This window comes from Pseudophryne corroboree, chromosome 6 (assembly GCF_028390025.1).
Source record: "Pseudophryne corroboree isolate aPseCor3 chromosome 6, aPseCor3.hap2, whole genome shotgun sequence".
NCBI classification, from domain to species: domain Eukaryota; kingdom Metazoa; phylum Chordata; class Amphibia; order Anura; family Myobatrachidae; genus Pseudophryne; species Pseudophryne corroboree.
The window spans coordinates 284676827-284696342 of NC_086449.1; the positions used below are offsets into that span (position 1 = coordinate 284676827).

The 19516-nt window shown below is 45.7% G+C and overlaps 1 protein-coding gene across 2 annotated transcripts in view; it reads right to left on the reverse strand.

The window, feature by feature from the left end:
- The window catches only part of MYO5C (myosin VC), a 333517-nt gene that overhangs the window by 84548 nt on the left and 229453 nt on the right, over nt 1-19516 (reverse strand). For both annotated transcript variants that reach the window (XM_063926097.1, XM_063926096.1), the window contains exons 28-32: nt 18652-18732; nt 15347-15527; nt 14567-14660; nt 13131-13194; nt 4882-4993 (exon numbers count right to left, since the gene is read on the reverse strand). In XM_063926097.1, coding sequence (XP_063782167.1) covers nt 4882-4993; nt 13131-13194; nt 14567-14660; nt 15347-15527; nt 18652-18732 — 532 coding nt within the window. The remainder of the gene's footprint in view (nt 1-4881; nt 4994-13130; nt 13195-14566; nt 14661-15346; nt 15528-18651; nt 18733-19516) is intronic.

Genomic DNA, 19516 nt, shown 5'->3' on the forward strand with positions numbered 1-19516 from the left:
TCCAGCCTTCTATGTAAGGAGTTGACATTGTCGTTAATACCTTCCACCTATCCATCCACTCTGGTGTCGGCCCCACAGGGGGCGACATCCCATTTATCGGCCTCTGCTCCACCTCCACGTAACCTTCCTCATCCAACATGTCGACACAGCCGTACCGACACACCGGGAATGCTCTGACTGAGGACAGGACCCCACAAAGTCCTTTGGGGAGACAGAGAGAGAGTATGCCAGCACACACCAGAGCGCTATATAATGCAGGGATTAACACTATAACTGAGTGATTTTTCCCCCAATAGCTGCTTGTATACATATATTGCACCTAAATTTAGTGCCCCCCCTCTCTTTTTAACCCTTTGAGCCTGAAAACTACAGGGGAGAGCCTGGGGAGCTGTCTTCCAGCGGCACTGTGAAGAAAAAATGGCGCCAGTGTGCTGAGGGAGAAGGCCCGCCCCTTTTTCGGCGGACTTTTCTCCCGCTTTTTTATGGATTCTGGCAGGGGTAATTTATCACATATATAGCCCTGGGACTATATATTGTGATGATTTGCCAGCCAAGGTGTCTTATATTGCCCTCAGGGCGCCCCCCCCCAGCGCCCTGCACCCATCAGTGACCGGAGTGTGAGGTGTACATGAGGAGCAATGGCGCACAGCTGCAGTGCTGTGCGCTACCTTGGTGAAGACCGAAGTCTTCTGCCGCCGATTTTCCGGACTCTTCATGCTTCTGGCTCTGTAAGGGGGCCGGCGGCGCGGCTCCGGGACCGAACATCAAGGCCGGTTCCATGCGGTCGATCCCTCTGGAGCTAATGGTGTCCAGTAGCCTAAGAAGCCCAAGCTACCACCAGTTAGGTAGGTTCGCTTCTTCTCCCCTTAGTCCCTCGCTGCAGTGAGTCTGTTGCCAGCAGATCTCACTGTAAAATAAAAAACCTAAATATACTTTCTTTCTAGGAGCTCAGGAGAGCCCCTAGTGTGCATCCAGCTGAGCCGGGCACAAGAATCTAACTGAGGTCTGGAGGAGGGTCTTAGTGGGAGGAGCCAGTGCACACCAGGTAGTCCTAAACCTTTCTTTAGTTGTGCCCAGTCTCCTGCGGAGCCGCTAATCCCCATGGTCCTTACGGAGTCCCAGCATCCACTTAGGACGTCAGAGAAATTGCGTAGACCGTCAATAGATGGTGCTAGACACGCCCAAAAGTCAGTGCTAGACACAGCCCTCCAACAGTGCACATCCTAATAAAATGTGCTGCGCAGCACGCCTATGTCCATAGGCCCCAGCTTTTATAAAATACTTTATGTCCCATTGAGCCTCCCAATCTCCCCAACTATTATTATATTACGTGGGGATGCTGAGAGTGATTTATGGATAGTAGGAAGTTCGAGAGGTGTTTTAGAGGTAACTAAGTGGCAGGGACGTGCAGTCAGGGGAGGCAGTGCCTCCCCTGTCATTAATTATGAAAATAATACAAAGAAGAAACTTATGACACATATTCTGTGTCATAAGTATCTTCTTAATATTATGGCAATCATAAATACTATTTTAACTAATGTCAGCGGCACCGAGAGCGGTGCCTCACGCTAGTCATTGTATATGGCCGGAAGCAGGGGGCGGGACCAAGCAGAGGGCTGTAAAAGCCCATTAAAAAATCCACAGGAAGCGGCACCTGTACAAGTGCCTCGACTGGCCGACTGGTGCATGGGGCCGCCTGTCATCTGTGGCGCCGCCCCCCTTATCTGTCACCCGGCCACAAGTTTTGTGCATGACAAATTCCGTGACCTGGTGACGTGCTATGGGGGGGGCCCACAAATGATAGGCGGAACCGCACACTAATCAAAGCTGATTTCCCCCGCCACTGCCTTCACCCCAGGGGACCGGCACTGTTCCCCCCTCCTGCAGCGTCATCTGAAGGCAGCCGATCTCCACTGGTTGAGTGGCTGGAGCCAAAGGAGCGGGGAGAGCACATGGACCGGGATGCGGCACTGCATGCCTCCGCACAGCTTAAGGGCCGTAGCAACACCGTCAGCTTCCCACCTGCCTCCGTCACCGGATCCTCATGGGGCTATACAGCGAGGCTCATCCCATCCTGCCACTCACTCTCCTGCCTGGCTGCTTCCCCTGCTCTGGAGCTGCTCCTCCCACCAGGCATTGGCAGTCCATTTCACACGGGTCATTATCCAGAGGAGAGCGCACGGGGATCAGGCCTCCTCCAGTTCCAGGCCCACCCCTCCAGCGGAGACCAGCTGGTCTGGGCCCAGCTCTGGATGTGCTCCGGACCTACTCCACAAGGTGAGCCGGGAGCTGAGGGGGGTGCACACTAGGACTGCCCTGGGTTCTGAATGGGTATAAAGACAGTTCCCTCACTTCTGAAGTCTAGTGACCACCATCGATGCTGCAGACAACATATCATAAGCTCCTGGCATCCACCTTCTCAGTCCATTTGCCAGTGCTTTTGTCACCCTTGGCTGCTGGACTGAATCCCATTGCACCTTTGGGTATTGTGGGCCCCTGCCATTAATGATTAAAATAATATAAAGAAGATACTAATGACACATATTCTGTGTCATAAGTAATCTCTTTATATTATGTTAAGCATTTTAAATCTTTAAATCACTTTGGGAGGCACTGATAGCAGTGCCTCCCGTTAACAATTGGAATGTGAGAGAAAGGGGGGCGGGGCCAAGCACAGGGCTGTAAAAGCCCATTAAAAAACTGCGGGGGAAGCGGCACATATGCCAGTGCCTCGTTCACAGGGGAAACCCGCCCCTGTCAGCGAGGCAGATGTGATTGGACAGCGGATCCAGTGATGGATCCGCTGGTCCAATCACCCATAGGCATTGAGGTCAAGCTGCGGCGGGACCCGGCGCTACAGGGGAGCTGCCTGCCACTACAGGAGCGTGGCGGGGGGGGTGGGGGGGGGGCAGCGGCGGCTGCGGGACCCGATGTTGGAGCTGCCTACAGCAGCGGCAGCTCTTGAGATAATCGGAGCACCAGAGCTGGGGACAGCGCTGCGGTGCCGGCCAGCGCTGTTACCTCTATTTCCGTGCCCTCAGCATATCCGCCAGTATCTGCTTCCTCCGGGACTGAGGGACCAGGACCACTAAGGTGAGAGGGGGGTGGGGGGAGTTGTGCTTGGTGGTAAGTGTCTGGGCAGCTCACCCCCAGATCACTTGGACTGCAGCTCACCCCCAGATCACTTGGACTGCAGGGACAGGGAAAAATAAATAAAATAAATGTAAAAAAATGATATATTTATATCACAGCCACCCGCCGCTGAACAGCACTTACTGCCGCACACTGCACCGCCACTGAAAGCTGACCACCGCAGACCACAACTTGCGGTGGTCAGAGGAACATCAATGCCACAGCGACGAAGGACAGCTTAGTACCGCCGCATCCCCCGCAGACCATGGGCTCATCCGCCGCCGACAACCACAGTCCCTTCCGCACCTCCGCTGCACATATCAGGTAATGTTCCCCTGCTTCCCTATGTCCCTGCTGTCACTCTCTCTGTCCCTGCTGTCACTCTCTCTGTTCCTGCTGTCACTCTCTCTCCCTGTCCCTGAATTGTGGGTCATACCGTGTGCTATAATGTGAATTTCGGCTCATACCATGTCCTATAATGTTAAATTGCGGCTCATACCATGTGGTAAAATCAGAATTTTGGGTCATAGCGTGTGCTGTAATGTGAATTTCGGCTCATAGCGTGTTCTGTAATGTGAATTTCGTCTCATATCGTGTGCTGTAATGTCAATTTCGGCTCACATCATGTGGTAAAATATATGAATTTCGGGTCATACGATGTACTGTAATGTGAATTTCGGCTCATACCGTGTGGTAAAATATGAATTTTGGGTCATAGCGCGTGCTGTAATGTGAATTTCGGCTCATAGCGTGTTCTATAATGTGAATTTCGGCTCATACCGTGTGCTGTAATGTGAATTTTGTCTCATACCGTGTGCTGTAATGTGAATTTCGTCTCATACCGTGTGGTAAAATATGAATTTCGGGTCATACGGTGTGCTGTAATGTGAATTTCAAGTCATACGGTGTGCTGTAATGCGAATTTCGGCTCATACCGTGTGCTGTAATGTGAATTTCGGCTCATACTGTGTGGTATCAGGTGAAAGGGGCGCCAGTACTAGATAGTATAAGCGGTCCTACTACATTGAAGGACACGCCCCCATTTGCGTGGCCACACCCCCTTTTCCAGAGGCGCGCGCATAATTGCAACCTTCACTTTTCCATACCCCCACTTCAAAATTTCCTTCGACCACTGTGTGTGTATATATATATATATAAAATCTCAGTGCCTCCCCAGCCAATGACCTCACCGCACGTCACTGCTAAGTGGTGAGGGGCATATTGAAGTATGTTAGGTGAGTGATCATTGTGATTTTGCATGGTTACATGTGGACCACAGAAGGTAGGTGCCAGTGTAAAATGATCCCAGAGATTGTAAGCTAGCGAGCAGGGCCCTCATACCCCTATGATTGTTTGTTTTTACCCAGTTTTGTCTTCTAATTGTGTCCAGTTGTAAAGCGCAACAGAATTTGCTGCACTATGTAAGAAACCGTTAATAAAATAATGCCTTACTCATGTTACAAGCACTGGTAGAACAACTGTAAACATGATGGTAATGCATCATTACCTGGCACCTGCCTCCTGGGTCCCTATAATGTCTGCAGACATTCTGATTGTTGACAAACACACTACATCCGTCTTTTGCATTATGTAAATCTGTCATACTAACTACAGTAAGACACATAGGGCTGATGCAAAAGTGGACGCAAGTCGTCCATAATTGCTCTTGTACTAAACTAGATGTATATATATCCACATGTATACGTATGCCAGAGACTTTTATATTTCCAGACAAATGTTACCCAATACCTGGCTGTCGATATCACTGTGTTCCTTCAAAAGAATATTGTTCTCCTGAACGTGTTGGGTTGCGCCATTTAGTACTTCCTTCTCGCGCAGTCTTGTCTGCCTCTTCGGGGGTCTAAAGAAAGTGGGTTACTGAGATGTATGCATGTCTGATTAAACAAATAAAGATAAATATGGCATAAAATAAGATTTTAAACCTACCGGTAAATCTTTTTCTCCTAGTCCGTAGAGGATGCTGGGGACTCCGTAAAGGACCATGGGGATAGACGGGCTCCGCAGGAGACATGGGCACTAAGAAAGAACTTTAGGTATGGGTGTGCACTGGCTCCTCCCTCTATGCCCCTCCTCCAGACCTCAGTTAGAGAAACTGTGCCCAGAGGAGACGGACAGTACGAGGAAAGGATTTAGTTAATCCAAGGGCAAGATTCATACCAGCCTACACCATTCACACCGTATAACTAGGGATATACGAACCAGTTAACAGTGTGAAACAACACAGCATCAGACCGAGACTGATGAAAACTGTAACATAACCCTTATGTAAGCAACAACTATATACAAGTCTTGCCGAAGTAGTCCGCACTTGGGACGGGCGCCCAGCATCCTCTACGGACTAGGAGAAAAAGATTTACCGGTAGGATTGAAATCTTATTTTCTCTTACGTCCTAGAGGATGCTGGGGACTCCGTAAGGACCATGGGGATTATACCAAAGCTCCCAAACGGGCGGGAGAGTGCGGATGACACTGCAGCACCGACTGAGCAAACAGGAGGTCTTCCTCAGCCAGGGTATCAAACTTGTAGAACTTTGCAAAGGTGTTTGAACCCGACCAAGTAGCAGCTCGGCACAATTGCAATGCCGAGACCCCTCGGGCAGCCGCCCAAGAAGAGCCCACCTTCCTAGTGGAATGGGCCTTAATCGATTTTGGTAACGGCAATCCAGCCGTTGAATGAGCCTGCTGAATCGTGTTACAGATCCAGCGAGCAATAGTCTGCTTTGAAGCAGGAGCGCCAACTTTGTTGGCAGCATACAGGACAAACAGTGCTTCTGTTTTTCTGACCCCAGCCGTTCTGGCTACGTAAATTTTCAAAGCCCTGACCACATCAAGGGACTCGGAATCCTCCAAGTCTCGTGTAGCCACAGGCACCACAATAGGTTGGTTCATATGAAAAGATGAAACCACCTTTGGCAAGAATTGAGGACGGGTCCGCAATTCCGCTCTATCCATATGGAAAACCAGATAGGGGCTTTTATGAGACAAAGCCGCCAATTCCGACACTCGCCTAGCCGAAGCCAAGGCTAACAACATGACCACTTTCCAAGTGATATATTTTAATTCCACTGTTTTAAGTGGTTCAAACCAGTGCGACTTAAGGAAACTCAACACCATGTTAAGGTCCCAAGGCGCCACCGGAGGTACAAAAGGAGGCTGAATATGCAGCACTCCCTTCACAAAAGTCTGTACTTCTGGAAGAGAAGCTAATTCCTTCTGAAAGAAAATGGATAGGGCTGAAATCTGAACCTTAATGGAGTCTAATTTCAGGCCCAAATTCACTCCCGTTTGTAGGAAATGAAGGAAACGGCCCAGATGGAATTCTTCCGTAGGAGCATTCCTGGCCTCACACCAAGAAATATACTTTCGCCATATAGGGTGATAATGTTTAGCTGTCACGTCCTTCCTAGCCTTCATCAGAGTAGGAATGACCTCATCCGGAATGCCCTTTTCCGCTAGGATACGGCGTTCAACCGCCATGCTGTCAAACGCAGCCGCAGTAAGTCTTGGAACAGACAGGGCCCCTGTTGTAACAGGTCCTGTCTTAGAGGAAGAGGCCACGGATCTTCTGTGAGCATTTCCTGCAGATCCGGATACCAGGCCTTTCGCGGCCAATCTGGAACAATGAGAATCGTCTGTACTCCTCTTTTTCTTATTATTCTTAACACCTTGGGGATGAGAGGAAGAGGAGGAAACACATAGACTGACTGGAACACCCACGGTGTCACTAGGGCGTCCACTGCCACCGCCTGAGGGTCTCTTGACCTGGCGCAATACCTCTGTAGTTTTTTGTTTAGGCGGGACGCCATCATGTGTATCTAGGGCAGGCCCCACTGACTTGCAATCTGTGCGAAGACTTCCTGATGAAGTCCCCACTCTCCTGGATGTAGATCGTGTCTGAAGAGGGAGTCTGCTTCCCAGTTGTCCACTCCCGGAATGAACACCGCTGACAGTGCGCCTACATGATTTTCCGCCCAGCGAAGAATCCTGGTGGCTTCCGCCATTGCCACTCTGCTCCTTGTGCCGCCTTGGCGGTTTACATGAGCTACTGCGGTGATGTTGTCTGACTGGATCAGAACCGGTAGGTCGCGAAGCAAAGTCTCCGCTTGACGAAGGGCGTTGTATATGGCCCTCAGTTCCAGGACGTTGATGTGAAGACAAGTTTCTTGACTTGACCAAAGACCTTGGAAGTTTCTTCCCTGTGTGACTGCTCCTCAACCTCGGAGGCTCGCGTCCGTGGTCACCAGAACCCAGTCCTGAATGCCGAATCTGCGACCCTCCAGAAGGTGAGCACTCTGCAGCCACCACCGGAGAGATACCCTGGCCCTGGGGGACAGGGTGATCAACTGATGAATCTGTAGATGTGACCCGGACCACTTGTCCAGTAGGTCCCATTGGAAGGTCCTCACATGGAACCCGCCGAAAGGAATGGCCTCGTAAGATGCCACCATCTTTCCCAGGACTCGAGTGCAGTGATGCACCGACACCTGTTTTGGCTTCAATAGGTCCCTGACCAGAGTCATGAGTTCCTGGGCCTTTTCTATCGGAAGATAAACCCTTTTCTGATCCGTATCCAGAATCATGCCTAAGAAGGTCAAACGAGTCGTAGGAACTAAACCAAAAACCAAATATAAGCGCTAGACTGGAGTATGTGTCAGCTGTCACAATTTTACCTCAATTAGTACTAATCTTCCCTATTGTGGACTGCTGCCCTCAAAAAATGGGTTGTTGAGTCCCACTGATTATAACACCAAACGAAAAAACAAATTGAAGGCGCTGTCCAGAATAGAGACTATTTTATTAAAATAATTTGTAATTAGACATGAAAAATAATATACCCTTTTGCTACTATTCTTCAATTATTCAATAATACATCAAGTTTATTAAAAAACATTTTAAAATTTACTACTAGCACAGCTGTGTACAATAGTTACACTTGTTAATAAATCAACACTGGCTACACCATCTGAAACAATTGTTTCATATTCCATACCACAGTGAAACACTATTCATTTCAATACAGCCTACTGAAACCTATAAGTCCAGACTTATCTAGAGGATTAAAATACCACATACAGTAGTATTTATAATTGCTTATATCCTCCCGCTGGTAGAAGGTAATTATTATTCACAGTGCTGTTGAAATAAAATCCATCAAATGAGGTGAAAAGCTGTCAGTTTTACTGATCTCGTTTGTATGTGTGTGGCTTTAGCGGCTGACCAGGAACACCTCACGATCTCCGGGAGTAAAACGAAACACTTGTTACCCCTACACTTATGGATACAACCATCTGAAACGAGATTAATCTTCAAGTGCCGGTGAGATTTCGTTTTACTCCCGGAGATCGTGAGGTGATCCTGGTCAGCCGCTAAAGCCGCCCCCGTATCAGCTGAAAGAGTGCCCCGGTTCCAACTGCCTGCACCTAATTATATTGGAGGCGGACTACGAGACTTCCACTGTGAGACCTCCGGCGCAGAGGTCAGCGGTGGAACCGCCGAGCTTAACATGGGGACGAACGCTTGACGGGAGATGCAGCTCTAGGCGGCCAGATTTGAAAAGACACGGGTGAGCACTAATTACAGATAGCCGTAGCGGCTCTACAATTGACTGTGAATTACATCTGACAGTCTCCACAACGCAATTGCCATTTGAAAGTGTCAGTAAACGGGGACGCCCGTTAAAATCACATACAAACGAGATCAGTAAAACTGACAGCTTTTCACCTCATTTGATGGATTTTATTTCAACAGCACTGTGAATAATAATTACCTTCTACCAGCGGGAGGATATAAGCAATTATAAATACTACTGTATGTGGTATTTTAATCCTCTAGATAAGTCTGGACTTATAGGTTTCAGTAGGCTGTATTGAAATGAATAGTGTTTCACTGTGGTATGGAATATGAAACAATTGTTTCAGATGGTGTAGCCAGTGTTGATTTATTAACAAGTGTAACTATTGTACACAGCTGTGCTAGTAGTAAATTTTAAGCTAAGTGTTTTTTAATAAACTTGATGTTTTATTGAATAATTGAAGAATAGTAGCAAAAGGGTATATTATTTTTCATGTCTAATTACAAATTATTTTAATAAAATAGCCTCTATTCTGGACAGCGCCTTCAATTTGTTTTTTCGTTTGGAGTCGTAGGAACTAACTGTGACTTCGGGATATTGAGAATCCAGCCGTGTTGCTGTAACACCTTCAGTGAAAGTGACACGCTGTTCAACAACTGCTCTTGTGATCTCGCCTTTATGAGGAGATCGTCCAAATACGGGATAATTGTGACACCCTGCTTGCGCAGGAGCACCATCATTTCCGCCATTACCTTGGTGAAAATCCTCGGTGCCGTGGAAAGCCCAAACGGCAACGTCTGAAATTGGTAATGACAATCCTATACCGCAAATCTCAGGTACGCCTGATGAGGTGGACATATGGGAACATGAAGGTATGCATCCTTTATGTCCAGAGATACCATAAAATCCCCCCCTTCTAGACTGGCGATGACCGCTCTGAGCGATTCCATCTTGAACTTGAACCTTTTTTAAGTATAGGTTCAAGGATTTTAAATTTAAAATGGGTCTGACTGAACCGTCCGGTTTCGGGACTACAAATAAGGTTGAGTAATACCCCCTCCCTTGTTGAAGCAGGGGAACTTTGACCACCACCTGTTGAAGATACAATTTTTTAATTGCCTTTAAAACTATCTCCCTTTCTGGGGGAGAAGCTGGTAGGGCCGATTTGAAAAACCCGCGAGGAGGCACCTCTTCGAATTCCAGCTTGTGACCCTGGGAAACAATTTCTATTACCCAGGGATCCACCTGTGAGTGAACCCAGATGTGGCTGAAAAGTCGAAGACGTGCCCCCACTGGGCGGACTCCCTCAGCGGAGCCCCATCGTCATGCGGTGGATTTTGTAGAGGCCGGGGAGGACTTCTGCTCCTGGGAACTGGCTGTGGTTGGCAGCTTTTTCCCTCTGCCCTTACCTCTGGCAAGAAAGGACGATCCTCGTGCTCTCTTGTTTTTATTTGACCGAAAGGACTGCATTTGATAATGTGGCGCTTTCTTAGGCTGTGAGGGAATATAAGGCAAAAAAAATCTGATTTACCTGCCGTAGCTGTGGAGACCAGGTCCGAGAGACCTTCCCCAAACAATTCCTCACTCCTGTAAGGTAAAACCTCCATATGCATCTTTGAGTCGGCATCACCTGTCCATTGCCGGGACCATAGGACTCGTCTAGCAGAAATCGACATAGCGTTGACTCTAGAACCCAGTAGGCCAATGTCTCTTTGAGCATCCCTCATATATAAGACAGCATCTTTAATATGACCCAGGGTTAATCAAATGGTATCCTTATCCAGGGTATCCAATTCCGCCGATAAGGTATCTGTCCACGCTGCTACAGCGCTACAAACCCAAGCCGACGCTATCGCCGGTCTGAATAAGGTACCAGAGTGTGTGTAAATGGACTTTAATGTAGCCTCCTGCTTGCGATCAGCAGGATCCCTGAGGGTAGCCGTATCTTGGGATGGCAGTGCTACCTTTTTGGATAAGCGTGTCAACGCTTTGTCTACCCTTGGGGAGGATTCCCACCGTATCCTGTCCTTGGTCGGGAAAGGATACGCTACAAGAATCCTTTTGGGAATTTGCAGTTTCTTGTCTGGAGATTCCCAAGCCCTTTCAAATAAATAACTCGTTCAGCTCATGAGAAGGGGTAAAGGTTACCTCAGGTTTCTTTTCCTTATACATGTGTACCCTCGTGTCAGGGACAGGGGGTTCCTCTGTGATATGCAAAACATCCTTTATTGCAATAATCATATATTGAATACTTTTAGCCAATTTTGGCTGTAACTTTGCATCATCGTAGTCGACACTAGAGTCAGAATCCGTGTCGGTATTAGTGTCTACTATTTGGGATAGTGGGCGCTTTTGAGACCCCGAGGGTTACTGCGACATAGGGGCAGGCAGGGCCTGACTCTCTACATAATTCCTGGACTCAGCTTTGTCCAACCTTTTGTGCAATAAATTTACATTAGCACTTAAAACATTTCCCAGTCAGGTGTCGGTGTTGCCGACGGAGACACCACATTCATTTGCTCCACCTCCTCACTAGGAAAGCCTTCTACCTCAGACATGCCGACACACGCGTACCGACACACCACACACTCAGGGAAACCTCTTATCTGAAGACAGTTCCCCCACAAAGGCCCTTTGGAGAGACAGAGAGAGAGTATGCCAGCACACACCCAGCGCTAATGACCCAGGAAAAAACACACTATATGTTTACCCAGGTAGCGCTGTAATTATCTATTTGCGCCAAATTATGTGCCCCTTCCCCTTCTTTAAAACCCTCTTTCACCGTGGTAAGCAGGGGAGAGTCCGGGGAGCGTCCTCTCAGCGGTGTGCTGTGGAGAAAATGGCGCTGGTGAGTGCTGAGGAACAAGCTCCGCCCCCTCAGCGGCGGGCTTAGGTCCCGCTTAAAAATTCAAAACATGGCGGGGGATCTCTCTTATATACAGTGCCCAGCCTGTATATAAGGTTATTGCAACCTTTGGAGGTCCATATTGCTGCTCAGGGCGCCCCCCCTGCGCCCTGCACCCTTACAGTGACTGCTGTTTGTGTGTGCTGTGTGGGAGCAATGGCGCACAGCGCTACCGCTGTGCGTTACCTCAGTGAAGATCTGAAGTCTTCTGCCGCCTTTGAAGTTTTCTTTCTTCACATACTCACCCGGCTTCTATCTCTGCAAGGAGGACGGCGGCGCGGCTCTGGGACGAACTGCGGGGTGAGACCTGCGTTCCGTTCCCTCTGGAGCTAATGGTGTCCAGTAGCCTAAGAAACAGAACCTAACATTAAAGTAGGTCTGTTTCTCTCCCCTCAGTCCCTCGCTGCAGGGAGTCTGTTGCCAGCAGGCTCCCTGAAAATAAAAAACCTAACAAATACTTTCTTTTCAGGAAAACTCAGGAGAGCTCCCTGTAATGCACCCAGTCTCCTCTGGGCACCGTAATAAAACTGAGGTCTGGAGGAGGGGCATAGAGGGAGGAGCCAGTGCACACCCATACCTAAAGTTCTTTCTTAGTGCCCATGTCTCCTGCGGAGCCCGTCTATCCCCATGGTCCTTACGAAGTCCCCAGCATCCTCTAGGACGTAAGAGAAATAAGAGTGGGATATTCTGAACGTCCCAAAGGATTTTTTAACTTGTGTTTGGCGTTCAGGCTACTTGCTGGTCCCCAGAAATTGGCACTGCCCTGCCGTTCCTGTTTTTAGTGCATTGTCTGACAAAAGGCCCTGTCGTTCCCTCTTTTTAAATTCAATCAGTTCACTGACAACTTGCAAGGTCATTACTAGGACTGTGTGAGGGGTGCCCTCACACAGGGCTCAGGAACCAGGAGGCATCACCGTCATTGCTCCAGGGCACCTGCATGTGGGTTACAGAGTGTCTGTAACGCTATTCCAGAGCCGACTGTGGAGTTGCCCGGAACAGAGCTCTAATTTCCAGATCCGGCAGGCCTGACCTCTATGAGTGACGCCATGATGTCACATGTATAAGGCTGGTACTGCCCTGTTACGATGCTGCTGATGACTCTGCCAGTGAGATTGTGCAGAGACATGCAAAGCAGCATGAGATGCATGCAAAGCACTGGGGGACCTGCTGGATAACCTGTAAGGCCAAAATCAAGGTACAGTAGGTGACATTCTGGGATTGTATTTTATTTTATAAGACTATACAAAAGTATTATTTGTCAAAAAGATAGCATGCCACATTTTGAAAATGGGTCTGGTCATTGAGCTGTAAACCACCGCTGGTCATGAAGGGATTATAGAAGATTTTTTCCCCACAACACTTATGAAATATATCTAGCTAGCCAAGTATTTGTTTTTGCAGAGATTAGTAAGCAGCCAGATATGTAGCATGTATGTGTGGATGAAGGGCGCAGGGTGGAACACAGAGGGAGTGTGTTACACGGTGTAGTAAATAACTTACTTCTGTGAGATTTCTTCCTCTTCCAGATAGTTATACTTGTGGTTAGGTATTTTCTCTCCTTTGTCTGCAATGTTCATCATATTATGTAAGGCATATGTAAAGAAGCGTAATGGGAAATAATAAGTGTGTCGTCATAGCATAACATGTCACAAATAATCCTTACAGGCAAAATACTGTATGTCCCCAGAATTACCAAGTGGGAACATATCCAAAGAGCAGATGACGTTCAGCAGTCACAATAGTAACAAAGGTAATTGTCTGGGCACGTTTCCAGTCCTGTCTAGCTTAGAAAATAATACAGACAAAACTTATCTTACAAAATATATTTCCCAGCCACTTTGACACAACCAATGTAGATAAACAGGGCTGGTGTCACACAAGCAGGTATGTGATGCCTTCTAGAGCAGTGGTTCTTTGTTTGGGCTTACAGACCCCTTCATCTGCAGGCAGCCATATTTTCACTAAATTATCAAATTTACTATTACAGCGCTTAAGTGGAAATGAAATCGTATAGACATGGTTCTAGCAAAGAATATGTGACTGGTACCGCCGACCAGGGCGCAAGGCCGTGGGAGGGCATGCTTACAGCTTGCAGGGTGCCTTGGAAGTCTACATAGAAAGAAGAAGGGTGCAACTTTAGGATGTGCCTGTTGCCAATTTTCCTGCTCCCAGTGACAGTTTTGTGACGTCATAAGTGCCGAAGGCAGGGAGTTTTGGCACATGGCACCTCTGAGCCCTGCTATGACGCTGACAATAGATTCGAAAATGTAACAGGATATACAAATAATGCAACATGCCAAAGTCTACTGCGCCATGAAAAAGAGAGGGCCCACCTAGAGTCTGTACACGGGCCCCTCTGTTAAAATGCCCCTGTTGGAAAACTATTCTAGACATCACAGAGTAAGGATTACTATATATTACATGTGTGCAGTATACTTATTTGGAAAAGAACAGTGTGTGGAAAAAAAAGCAAAAATAAAAAAAAACGGAAAAAAAAACCTGGAACCGTGGTTAAGATAGACTTTGCTATATGACATCAATATTATTAATAGGAACACTTATCAGGTACAAACACCAATGTGACAGAAATCTCTGCACAAATGAACACACAACAGTCTGTAAAGGGGTCGTACCACACTGGGAGGCAGGGGGAAGAGTAATGACTTATGTGTAGCTTCCTGCTGCCCCCTTCTGGCCCACAAAAATGGGTCTGTCATGAAACCAACAGCTCCTGTAAATAATATCTGTATGAAGCATGAGTTGTGATGTCAGTACTGATAATAAGTAGGTCAGATGTCATCACTTCAGTCTTCATTAGGAATATGTGCATATTATAAAGAGTACGTTTTGGGGAAGATTGTAGGATATTTTATTATTCAATGTGATAGGTGACATTGCAAACAGGTGGAATAAAATGTAAAGAAACCTGATCTTACCTGGCATTTTCATACTCTGTTCATAAAGACAGCCCTGAAGATCCATATTTTGTTTCTCAAGATCAGAAATCTGTGCACTTAGAGACGCTATAACCTGGTAAACAAAACCAATGTATGTAAGTATATATATATATATATATATATATATATCTATCTGTACAACTGTAGTTTAATGTTGGCCATACATCTAAGCGCTGATTCCCCAATTTGCTGATCTCCTAAACATCAATGATCATCGATTATCAGGCACATCAAAATGCTAACAATCCCTGACTCACCAGTTTGATAATTTCTTGATTGTAATCGGGAATCAGCATGTTGGATTTCACTGATCCCCGAGCCAGGCAATGGTAGAGCGGCAAATTACCACAATCCATCGCAGATGTATGGACCCCATAAGACTCCTCTATTTATAACTTGCACAAACAATGTTGTCCATTACACAGGACCACACTATTTGCCAATTCAAATAAAATTACACAGTTTCTTAGAACAACACTGATTAGACAGCTGTCCAGCCAGCCAATCAGCATTTTCTACACACTACCTGTATTCTGAGGTATTGGATTGGTTGAACTGACCAATGATCATACACCAGGATGAGGGTATTTTCTAACTGGTGAAGGAACAAGATAACAGACAACCACAGCTCTGCTGATGCTAAATCAGATGTTGATGGTAGGTAAGGACAAAATTTCCAAACTAATAAAACAGCTATAAATAATTTATCAGATTACCCACCCAAATAAAGAAAAAGCCGCATATTTTGTTACTTCAAACCTTGTTATCAGAGGTCAACCTTGTTATCTCTTGTCTGAGGACATCATTTGTTTCTTTCTCGTCTTTCAACGACTTCTGGATATTTTTTATGTCATCGCTGAAATGATTTACTTTAAAATTCAACAATTCAATTTCCTTTTCATAACCTTCCTTCTGAGTCTGGTAGTGATTTTCCAGTATTCTACAAGATGAGAAAGTAACACTTTAAGTGCATAATCCACAAATATTACAATGTACAGAGGCAATTATAGCATAGATCTTACCATTTGAAAAATAAAGATTTTTCAGGCTATCTGGTATGGCCCTGAGATTAAAAATCATAGCAAATAAACAGCAGGTAAATCTTTGTTTGAGTTGTGGCCTTAAGTAAGTGCAATGAAAATAAAAATATCAAACATCGCACACAACCAGGTAAGCTAATATTTTTACCTTATCATTATTTTTATTATTATTATTATCCTTTATTTATATGGTGCCACAAGGGATCCGCAGCGCCCATTACACAGTACATAATCAAATGAGCAAACAAGAAAACAGCACTTACAGTTCAAGACAATATAGGACAGGTATAGAAAAGCCGGGGTTAGGTGCCATCAAAGGGAGTATGGAGTATAAGATTGTGTAAGTAAGAAAAGGAAAGGTACATGAGGAAAGAAGTCCCTGCTCTTGTGAGCTTACAATCTAAAAGGTGAGGGGCTAACAGACCAGGGTGACACAGAAGGAGGACACAGTGAGCATAGGCAAGAGGGTTAGGAGGAGAGTTGGCTGGGTTTGGTGAAGAAGTGGGTCTTGAGAGCCCGTTTGAAGTTTTGTGGAGAGGTGGAGAGTCGGATGGGGAGAGATAGGGAGCAGCATGTGCAAAATCTTGTAGGTAGGAATGGGAGGAGGTAATCAGTTGGCAGGAGAGACGGCGTGCATTAGCAGAGCGAAGAGGATAGGTGGGAATGTAAAGAGAGATAAAGTCAGAGATGTAAGAAGGAGAAGAGTGGGAGAGGACTTTGTAGGTGAGTGTGAGAAGCTTGAATTGGATTCTGAATGGGAAGGGTAGCCACTAGCCAGTGAAGGTCCTGCAAGAGAGGGGATGTGAATGTAGTACGTTTGGTGAGGAAGATGAGACGGGCAGCAGCATTGAGGATAGATTGGAGTGGAGAGAGGCATTTTTGAGGGGTGCCAGATAGGAGGAGATTGCAGTAGTCCAACCTGGAGATGACCAGTGAGTGGATGAGGGTCTTAGTAGCGTCCTGGGTGAGAAAAGGTCTGATCCTGGAGATGTTTTTGAGATGGAAATGGCAGGTTTGTGAGAGGTACCTCATATATAATTTATTCCACAGTGATTGAAACACAACTTTTTTGAATGAATGGCCCCTTTGTCGCGTAAACACCTGACGCAGCGTCATGCTGCTTAAAAGTTGGCGTGTTTGCCGGATGCGTGGTTGCTAGATTACTTTCACCATTTAAATTGTGTTACTTTGTAATTATATTTTTTTTATCAACTTTGAGGTCACTGTTTGTTTCTGCAGACTATGGGGTAAATTTACTACGGTGACTGTTTTTTTCAGCACTGCTGATGTTGCTCCCACTAACCAATCATATTCTATCTATAATCTGTCAGTGATTGTATGTAGGTACCTAGTAGCAGTGCAGGAAGCTGGAACAGCGGTTCAGTCAGTAGCAGGTAATCACATGTCTCACTGAAGCTAAGCGGAGGACTACTGGTCTCTACTGTGGCACTCTAACACAGTCCCGCATGATAGCCCCTGCACATGCTCAGTAGTAGCCTTGGTGGCCATTTTGGTACAAAGAATGAAGCTTCCTTGAGAAGTAGCAACATGGAGTCTGCACACCCCACTTTCAACAGCCTAAACAATTTCCATTCATAAAAATAACTGAATTACATCTGTAATATATAATATAAAAGTAGCCCACATATCTTGTGGCAAACCTAGGTTGACGCAGTGGTGCCTATAAGGGACAGGGGGGCCTGATGAAGGGGCCTGGTGGTCACCGTGGAATGACCCCCCCTTGCCTGTCAGCACCTTCTGTCTGTGTCTCCCCAACCTGGGCTGTAGTGGATATAGGGAGGCTGCCGCCTCTGAGTACCAGCAGCAGCCACCTCTATCTATGCGGGGTGGAGGTGTAGCTATCGCACTGCTCGTGCCCCCCCCCCCCCCCCCCCCGATCTGCTCCTGGCCGGGGAGCACAACCTCACCCCTCTGTGTAGTGCGAAACATCGCAAGAATACTGTTTTTTTTACTGATTCGTTTTATTTATATATGGCCATAGTCACGAGTCCTTACTGCCGCGCCCCCCCCCCCCCCCGCCCGCATCTCCCAGGCCTGGACACGTTGCTTACAGCCATGAGTAGACGACATAAACAAAATGGTCCTGCAACTGTCTGTCAAAGGCTCAAGCATGCTGACTGAATAAATCTGGAAACTTGCTGTTAAATCATTATAATGTGAAAGGCTCTGAAAGAATGACTGATCTTTTTTATCAGGCTTAAAAAACAAAGATGATTCAAAGACAACATAAGTAATATTAGTATTTAACGCCTGAAACAATCAGGGTTTCAATTCTTTTCAATGGTGTGAGACTTGTACTGATAATTTATGACCTGAACATGAACAAGCAAATGAGTATCAATTTAACAGAATAATTTACATGGAGATTTATAAATACAATATTAATTTGATTCTTTTTGTTTTAATTCACTATTTCTTAAATGTAAAAATAGTAACATACTTGGTTGTCTTTTTAGTTATTATCATTAGTAAGAGATTGTGTACAGTATATGCTTTAAGATGCCCTAAGCTACTTTAACCTGTTGCTCATATTACAGAGTTTTGACAATGATAGAGTCAGCCGAGGACTACAAGACATGTAAGTTAAGCTATAAAGGTATGTACTAATGTCAAAATGTGTTAAAAATTCAGAAAACTGCCATTTTCAGAGGTTTGACCGCATTTCCCATATGTACAAATCTTCGGAAAATGAAACTTTCTGGAGCTTGTACTTGATAAGCAATGCCATCTATAGGTTGGGCTTCTTTAGGTTGAGTTCCACTAGAGGGCTCCAATCAGATCCCTTCCAGTGTCTCCCGTGGCTTGCACATGAGCAGGGTTACCGGGTTATAAACCTGGAAGGTTATTGAGAGTTGTCCTTTGCACTTTTTATCCCAATTGTACATGCATACAATATTAATAAACACAGCTATACATTTGAATCAGTGGCAGGATGTATCCATTCAAAATGCGATGTTTGATACATCCTACCCATTGTGTGGGAGATTTTTCAGGATCTCATACCTAGTTGCTTTTTTCAAGCCTTCATAGGCAAACCAAAGTTCTCCATCCTCATTTATATTTCCCAAATCTTCTTGAGCAAGTCTAAAATGAAACAATGAACATTTAGAAATATTAATGACTTCAAGCTGTTTGTTAAAACGTCAACATCACTTTATTGAATCACCCTGACATGTAAGGATGATACAAGCTAATTTTGCCAGTTTGTATAAAATGAGTTTAACAAATTAGATAGTATGACCAACTGAACGACTGCAGTGCAAGACCAAAATCTGATCTATTTAGAAATTCAGTTGGCGAATAGGAGATGTATAGAGCCATCAGCTGACCAGCTAATTGATATGTGGCAGATTTGGCCACAGACCCGCTTGAACATGGGAAAGTAAGTTTTATATAACCTCCTACAACTCAATATTATAGTAGATTACTACTATAAACCTTTTTAAAACTTAATTTTTTTTCAATGTAAATTTATAAGTTATACATGAAACCAATTCTGTTTATATGTTCTTGCTGAAAACATTTATTTCAGGATTTATTTCTGTCAATTAAATTTTATTTTTCTTCAACAATTTTTTTTTTCCAGAAATGCATGCAGTGCCCTTGTTTCATTTTATGCCTTTTAATGTCTTCAACTTTGTTACTAGCTATAGTAAAAAATAAAAATAAAAATTCCTGAATTTCTGCTATATAAATGAATTGCACACTCAGGTATGTTTTCAGCATAGAATGAAGAATTCTGGGTACAGTACTTGTAAATTGCTACAGGTTTAGTCTCCGATAGCAGAAATACTTATGATGGGGGTCCGGCAAGGTGGAGGAGTGCAGGCAGGAATGGAGCCCGAGTTCCCGGTGAGGGCTGTTAATC